The 8,368-nt window shown below is 47.9% G+C and overlaps 2 protein-coding genes across 2 annotated transcripts; both read right to left on the bottom strand.

Moving 5' to 3' along the window:
• Nucleotides 1-2,062: 2,062 nt before the first annotated feature.
• On the bottom strand, nt 2,063-3,741 carry V1508DRAFT_398836 (uncharacterized protein; the record flags this gene model as incomplete). The annotated part of the gene is made up of 2 exons (XM_066938225.1): nt 2,063-2,279; nt 2,336-3,741. 2 exons carry the CDS (start codon nt 3,739-3,741, stop codon nt 2,063-2,065), a joined length of 1,623 nt encoding a protein of 540 aa, XP_066794485.1.
• Nucleotides 3,742-4,755: 1,014 nt separating this feature from the next.
• V1508DRAFT_389429 (uncharacterized protein) lies at nt 4,756-8,264 on the bottom strand (the record flags this gene model as incomplete). The annotated part of the gene is made up of 2 exons (XM_066937888.1): nt 7,006-8,264; nt 4,756-6,777 (listed from the first exon to the last, which is right to left on the bottom strand). Exons 1-2 carry the CDS (start codon nt 7,957-7,959, stop codon nt 4,756-4,758), a joined length of 2,976 nt encoding a protein of 991 aa, XP_066794484.1. The 5' UTR covers nt 7,960-8,264.
• Between the last annotated feature and the right edge of the window lie 104 nt (nt 8,265-8,368).

The following is an 8,368-nucleotide window of genomic DNA, read 5'->3' as shown; positions in this document are numbered from 1 at the left end:
TCGGGCCTTCGCACATATCTCTGGCGCACTTATGCAAATGTACACCATCCCATTGCGGCAAAGCGCAGTACCCAAATAACCATCTGTCCCCCTTCTAACAAACTCTACACTGCTGGAACAGCTGCTCAGTTATCTAGAGGCAGTGACCCAATCTGACTTAGGTACTTCATTCTAAGGCAGTATAGTATCCAGTCCTGGCCAATAGTGTATCTCCTGCACTTTTGCCTATATAGGTATAGAATTGGCATTTGCGATGTGCTGGTTCCGCCAATCAAAAAGGTTGACGGCGTTTTCATATCGACATATCTATTTAGCGTAGTCATGAACTGTAAAAAGCTATCGACGCTGCACTCAGAATGTAACCCATAACAACCAAAACCCATGCTCATCGCTCCAATTTAACGCATTAACAATCCAAGATCATCCTGCCCATTGAGCCTGCTTGAAGTCGTCACTCGCAACTGTTCAAAACACGGGACACGGATATAGCGATGTCCTTGCACCCAATTATAACAAGATAAACCTTAGAGCTATTTTTCTCGTTATAATTAGTTCTGGTCGTTATCTCGGTAACAGCATTTGGCCTATGCTTGGGAAATCTGGCGAACTATTTTCAATCTCACTAGTTCTGAATCCCACGATCATGAGCCCGTCTCGGCTTCTTCGAAGTCATACCAACGCAACTGCGCTGCGCAATAGCAACAAAATGTTATGTAAATCAGAATTCTGGACCTCAACAGACTGCTATATTCAATATATTGTCTAACAAGAAAGGCCGTTTTGGCTGATACATCTCAGTACACAGATTTCATACTGGAGTTGACAGCGACAACCTGATGCCGAACCAACTCATAGATTTGAGAGCTTTGAAGCTGAATCACACTTCTGATGCTGGTAGCCAATATGCGCGCCGGAAAGGTATTAATCTGCTAACTGACGCTAGCTGGATGCTTTAGCTATGGCAGGTTTTGTTATTGGATTGCCGAGACAAATTTCGTTCGCTACAGATCCGGTTGTTGCTCCTGAACTAATTGAAATTGCTGAGCGTTTGGTAAGTTCGTCCGTGCTTTCCGGATCATTGAATTAAGTGGGCTCGAATGCCGTTTGAGACATTCTCTCCTAAGATTGTGGTCGCGGCAGTCCAATGTAGCAGTAGACAGGCTAATATTCGTCCCATATACCGTGACTTTCTCTACTTTGTCCATCGCCTATTTCAGATCTAGCATCTGCTATCTCAACCATTCATAGCCCTGCGTCAGCTTCGTACTTCCGGCAGAAATCCTCCAACTGGAGCTGCGTGCATATTTCAGGAATCGGCCCCGCTCTACGACGCCAACTATCACTCTCTAGCGAAGTGTCCACCAGTTCATTTCGCAAAGAAATCAGTTTTCTAATTTGATACAACTTGGCTCCGTCACCACTGTCATTGCTCTCGCGCGTAATAGCGGAACCAGTCACTTTCTTCGCAGATGGAACTTTGGATCGTATCCTTCGCAGCGTAATTCCAAAATAATTTGACTTTGTCCGTATCGGTTAACTTATAACTAACCATCATAACCGCCGCCTTATTAAACAACGTACACCGCTTTCGGACGTTCGCAACGACATGAGCATGTAACAATCAAGGTCTCTGATGATTTCGTTGAATGTCAAGAGTCATTATTCTAATTGTCCAATCACATGGTAGCGCGTGGTACTATCGTAATTTGTAACAATACATAGTACAAAGATTTAACATGCTAATGACTCAAATGGTTGGGAGCTTTGCAACCATAAGTCAGGGGCCACAAATCGACTCGGACGCAAATTCGACTCTCTTTGAATTTGATCAGTGTACTGAATTCTGCTCTCCAGGAGTGGAATATATCTATGCTATGCAACAAATGTGATATAATTACAAGTTAGAGCACTACCCAATTCATAGAAACCGAATAATAGCTGTCAAACCCACTGCATGACCTTTGCATAGTATTACAAGAATCCAATATCCAGACAAAAAGAACAGTGATGCGTATTTACACACCTGCTCTAGAGATTCGACATTATGACTCAGAAATTCCATCTAACTCAATATCAACGTAAAAGTTTGATACGAAGGATGCACACTCAGCGCTTCAAATACTGCACTAGCAGCTCTGTCGTTCACGCAGTTCATAATACACAGTGGCTTCTGCGATACTTTCGTATCGCGGGATACTTTAGTAAGTGGGCTCGAGGAAGCTTTGTCTCGGAAAAGAGTAAATATATCACTACGAATTGTTGGGGCATCATGATTTTTTCTATCAAGCGTTAGCAAGTCAGCCTAATAAATCGGGAATGCAGCAAAGTGACATACGAGCAACATATGATCGTAACGCTATTGGGCTCGAATCTGTACCCGGGTCGCTCCATTGTCTTCTCCAGCATATTCGGAATATTTACGACTCCTGCTCCTGGGCTCATTGCCAACCCTTTCCTTAATGCATTGTTTGAGTATGCTAGTGCTCCGCAAAGCTCATAAACTTTAGAATTCGGAAGGTTCTTATTTGGTTCTTTCGATATAGCTGCTGGCTTCGAAAGTGCCTGAGGCTTTGGTGTTGCAGCTGAGGCTGCCGGATATGGCCGACCGGAGGAGGGTACGCCTTGAGTGGACTTCAAAAGACGGCCATTGGGTTTAGCTCCTGGCACATGCGCATTGGACATTACTGGAGTCGGAAGACCTGGAGGAATCGCCGGTCCTGGTGGCCCTCGAGACTCGATTTTAGCTTCATGGTCAGATATACGTGATCGCAGCAGCTCATTCTCACGATGCCCTTCGTCATATCTAGCAGCCAATATCTTGTATCTGTTCTTGAGCTCCACATGCCCGGCCCTAGCCTCGTTCAGCTCCTTTGTTAGTGCCTCAATCTTATTAAGTAATTGTGCCTTTTCAGAAGAATTACACGAGTCGGTCGCATCCACAGATGCGCTCATAACTGTGATCATCGAATTCGCCGAGCTAGCGGTATCGACTCTGGCTAGAACGGGTCTGGGAGCTTTTAACGTGTCCCGTTCGACCCTCTTCTTCAACCTCCGTAAGAGAACTGCTGACTGGCCACTAGTAATCTTAGGACGGTCCTCGTCTCCAGTCCTACCATCACGTGCTGCCTCCTCTTCCTCGTCCAATTGTGCGTCACCATCATCCTCGTCCTCATCTTCGGTATCGCTACTCTCATCGCTCCACGTTCTGAACTCAAGAAAGACTTGTTGTTTTTGAAATTCTGCTAGACTAACTTTGCGAGCAAGTCCAGGCTTAGCGTTTTTCTTGACAAATCCCGCCATGCTGAATGGCGTCGTAGTATGACTGCGCGACGAATTGAGCCCCATATAAGACGGCATTTCTGAAGTTGTCTTTGAAGATGAGAGCACGGATGAGATCGTCGAGTACATCGATTCTACCGATGAGAATGTCGACGACGACCGTAAATCCGACGATAAAGAGGGTGAATCAGCAGCCTTGGCTATATTGAAACTGAGGTGGCATTGTAACGCGTTGGCTAAGAATTCTATGTCAGGGTCATCGTCCGAGTCGGTCGCTGTTGCTGCAATCGTAATCGTAGCTGAATTTTTGTCGTCATTGTAAATGATAGAAGGTTTGGCTATCGGGACGGCTGCAGTGGAAGCTGGTGAAATTACAGGTGTTGGCGATGGAGATGCATCTACTGCAACAGTTACAGCTGTAGTAACTCCTTGCGCCATTGCGATCGTAACTCCTTGCGCCATTGCGATCGCAACTGGATTCCCTCAAGTTGAAAGATATATGTCGTTGTAAATACGTCCGATTGCAATCTAGCCATCAATTCAGTTAGCAAATCGACCTTTATTTAACGGCCCACCATCAGAGAGACATACTAACCAAGCCTTGATGAGCAAAGTAGAATGTAGCTCATTTAAGAATAGTCGCTGCACTCGGCAATGGTGAGCGCAAAAGAGGGAGAGAAGCATTAATATTTCATCATGCAGGTGACTGACGAGTATAAAAGTGCCTGTCGGAACGGTTTTGTCCAACAGGAAGTATGGCTTATGAAAGGGGCAAGTCGGTCGGATGAACAACAACCGCTGGGCAAATTCAGTAAGATTATGCTGGAGACGTTAGGTGTTGCTATTATACTTTTTAAAAGATTTTTCTACTGGATATGTGGGAAGACTCTACAGACTCCTGATTCTCCATGCTCTTGAATACCTGAGTTAATTGTTGTAATACTTTTCGTGCAATTACAGCCAAAGAGGGATCATTGTTGCGCTATTCCTCCCCATTTTTCCACCAATTGCTGAAAGTGTACAGACAAACGTCATCAACAAATTAATGTATGTACTTCGCAATACAAATATACAAGCCGATTACAAGGTCCGGTAGGCAGCCATACTAAAGTAATCAAAGAAGAAAATGTTTTGCGATCGCGTCGTATCCAGCTGTCTTCGTCTTGAGTATCAGATCACAATTAGGGGCATAGTGATGTACACAGTGAAAACACTAACCGATGTACTCTTTCTCTGCCTGCATAATATCTATTTAATTCCTCTCAGGCGCAATTGATAAAACGGAATACTAGGGAACATACAGTCGTTTCTAAAATCGACAGCTAGTATACAGCACCAATAATTCTGACGCGCATTATTTGTCAACAAATTATGAACATTATCGCTAGGAATTCTCTATAGATTAGAGTCTGCGGCAAGATGCCAAATAACAAAGAGTAACATAACCGGAGCATCTTTCAGTTTCAGATCTGGCCCTCAGCGGTTAAGACCTCTATTATCATGCCACGGTCTCACCGCTGCGTCATCCATACGATCCTTAAAAAAGATCGTGCTGCCGCCGCCAATACGATTCCCAAATTCCGAAGATCCACCTCCACCACTTAAGTTACTAACCAGTAGGTCTGCAGATGGGATAAACCCGTTGCCGCCCAGTCGAATGCTAATGTCAGACTGCGAATTCTGCCAGCTAGTCGCAGACGACTTCCCACCCCCAATCCGGTTGCCAAGTGGTTCGACAGAACTTGACATAGTTCCTAACCGACCTCCAAGCGCACCAGCATTACTTTCTTCATAGTAGTGACTGTTGTCATGTTCCCTCTGCAAATAACCACCACCAATCCGATCTGCCAAGACAGCAGCATCCTCCCGCTGCATTTCCCGACCTTCATCCTTCTGATAATTACTGTTGTTAATATGATTCCAAAGGGGATTCTCAGCTCTCGTGGATTGTGGGTCAATTCTTGGCCGCTTTGTATCGCGCGCATCAACATCGTCTGGCACATGCTGCCTCCGTCTCTGAGCCTCGGGCGCTGTAGCTGGTAGTTGCTCTATCGGCGGACTAGGATATCGTGAGTTCACTTTCTGAGGTGCAAGCTGCCTAGCTGGAAGCAGGCGAGGCGATGAAATCGTCGTAGTAGAAGCAGCAAAAGGCACAGCGGGGTGCGCTAACCGACTAGGTGGTGGCGTAGGCTCTTTAGGATGCGGACGTCTTGGGCGAGGACTCTTTCTCTCAGGCTCTTGGCATCGAAGTCCACCCGGTTCTAAAGGGGGCCCAGCAGACTTTGATACGCTTGGCTTTGCTCCTGTACGATTCGATGCGTTCGTAGTGTCAGACGTAAGGACGACGGTTGGCGGGGGCGCCTCACCTAGTAATGATAGTGTTGATGCTCCTGACTGAGCTGACACTTGTCCTGCCACCACCGACGGAGTCAACTGCTTAGTCGCAACCGGCAATGCTGCACCGGGAGTTGAAGGCTGGGATGAACTCGTAGCTGGTGGATGCGAATAATCTTGCCGTGCAATCGCTGGCACAGCGACAGGCCCAACGTCAGGTATAGGCGCAATAGATACCGGAACAGGACCAGTTTCTTGAGCTGGAGTCTGGATTGAGCCTTGAGGGGTAGCAGACGATGGTGCAGGGGGTGCAGGTGATACGTGCGATGGTGCTCGCGGCGCCGGCTGTTGTGCTTGTGGTGCTTGTTGTGCTTGTTGTGCTTGTTGTGCCTGTGGTGCTTGTGGTGCTTGTGGTGCTTGTGGTGCTTGTGGTGCTTGTGGTGCTTGTGGTGCTGGTGGTGCTGGTGGTGCTGGTGGTGCTTGCGGTTGTGCTCGTGTTGCCTGCCGTGCTTGTTCTGCCTTTAGTTGTGCTTGTGTTGCCAGCCGTGTTACTCGTGATACCTGGCTTGGCCATGGTAGCGCCTGCGATAGTGCTCGTGGCGCGTGCGGTGGCGTTGCATATGACGCTTGAGGTAGTGCAGGTGTTAATATATTTGTAGTAGACATCGAAGAAGAGAGTGTAGGCACATCCATCTGTAGCTGCAGCAGCAAATCCTTCTCTGCCCGTCTACGCTCCCGCTCAACTAGCTTCGAAACCATGTCCCGAATCTGGCTTTCCAGTCGCGCGTTTTCCATGACAAGCCGCTCGGCGTGCTCGGTTGACTCTCGCACCTGGGCTCGAAGCAGGCCACGCTCCTCAGAAAGTATGCGAATAACGGAGGACTGAGCATCCAACGCAGACCGAAGAAGCCATGGGATGAGCGAATCGTCCTCGGCCGCATTTAAGTCCGCCGGAATCACAGCATCAAATTTCGAAAGGGCATTATTGAGAGCCGAGATGGCATCGTCAATAGAAGATGTCCCGCCTGGATGTGAAACACCGGTTGAAGCCAGAGAGGGGCTGAATGGCGCGTCAGCCATGGGTGTGTCTCCTGTTAAGGCTAGTGCATGAGATGGCAGCTCTATAACTGATGCATTTTCACCGGTTGGAAATATTCTAGGAGACTCAGAATGTGTCGAGAGTGCGAGTTTTTGGCCATGTCTAGGATGGACTGCCATCTCAGAAGCATCTGTAACCTCTGCACAGGTTGTTGAGAATGCGGGTGAAGTAGAGGACATACTACCAATTGGCTGGCGCGATGAGATATCCGGAATGCAACTTGGCGGAACTTGTTTTCCAGTCCCGTCTGGCAGAGATATCGACGCGCGCTGAGGCACTCGCCGGGGCGAGACGGAGGCAATTTTAGTCGCAAGCGAGCGAACACCTGAAGTCGTTGTTGAAGAAGTCGGCTGTGTACTCGCAAGAAGGATAGTAGGCGACGCCGTATTATCTTGCAAAACAGCCGACCCAGAAGAAGCAGCTCGCTGTGAAGCTTCCGGTTGGCATTCCACGGCTGTATGGAGACCGACATCGACCTTGCTGTTGCAGTCCGGTAAATACCCGTTCTGCGAGGCTTCAGTAACACCGGGCGCGGATGGCACTGAGTGGATAATGGTATTCGCCGAACTACTTTGAGGCAGCAAGTCCAGACCGCCACTAGACTTCTTCAAATCGATTACTCCCCGCTTAGATGGTTGCGGGAGATCAGCAACGGGCGCCAGAGTAATCGAATTTTGCGGCGGATTGACCTTGACGGAACCGCGCTTTTTCGATCGCCTGTTCTTCTTACCTGCCATTGCTTGAGATGAATTCCCCCCGGTTTCGGAAGTTTCGGAAGCTGGGACCGCTGATCTATGTAAAGGTTTGAGCACGCCGGTCGTAGACAGTGAAGCCGGTGACGTTGTCGACGTTGTCGACGTTGTCGCCGTGGATAACTGCGTATATGCGAGAGTAGTAGGTTGTGTAGTAGTGGAAACTGTCGATGCGAGAGTGGCAGGCTGTGTAGTAGTCGAAGCTGTCAAAACGGGATCGGTGGCAGCAGCAATAGTGGCAGTCGTAGCTTCTGAAGTCACTTTCCCGACGGCGATCTTTTTTCCAGTAAGCGATGCGAGAGCGGCCTGACGAAGGGACTGTTCCTCTTTCCGCGACTCTTCTTTCCAAATATCGTGAATAAGTTGGCTGACTTCGTCTTCGGCGACGTTTGTAGCAGTAGCAACACTAGCCGTATAAGACGGACTGGCTTCCGCACGATCAATAGGACCGCTGTTGGTTGTAGCACTTTGGGGACCAGATACACCAGCGCTCATTTGCACAACGAATAAAAGAATAAAGAGACGTTGGAAAAATCAACGCACATACAGTGTAGGGGAATCCAAAAAGGAATAACAAGCCCGACTACGATCAGGAAGTGATGCGATTTTCAATGTGCCAATTTCGAGCTCGCAGTCTTTGAGCCGAGAAAGCCTGGACTCTAAGTGAATAATATATTGGCAACACTCAATGCCGCAAATTGTACCAACGCGAACCGACCCAAAACCCGATTTGTGGCCTTGTCGATATCGTCGGTCGCCTCAACATGAGACAACTAGAGTTATTAGGTTAGGGTATTTTTCCTTAACCTCTGCTTCAGTGATTGACAGTCACCAACCAGCTGGGGCGAACCGTGTTTACAGTTTGGCATTTGTAATAGGCAGAATAAGCATCTATTTCAGGAGC

Source organism: Lipomyces doorenjongii (genome assembly GCF_038497915.1).
Source record: "Lipomyces doorenjongii strain NRRL Y-27504 unplaced genomic scaffold V1508scaffold_44, whole genome shotgun sequence".
Taxonomy (NCBI): Eukaryota; Fungi; Ascomycota; class Lipomycetes; order Lipomycetales; family Lipomycetaceae; genus Lipomyces; species Lipomyces doorenjongii.
The sequence above is the reverse complement of the archived record's forward strand: the minus strand, read 5'-3'. Positions and strand labels throughout refer to the sequence as shown.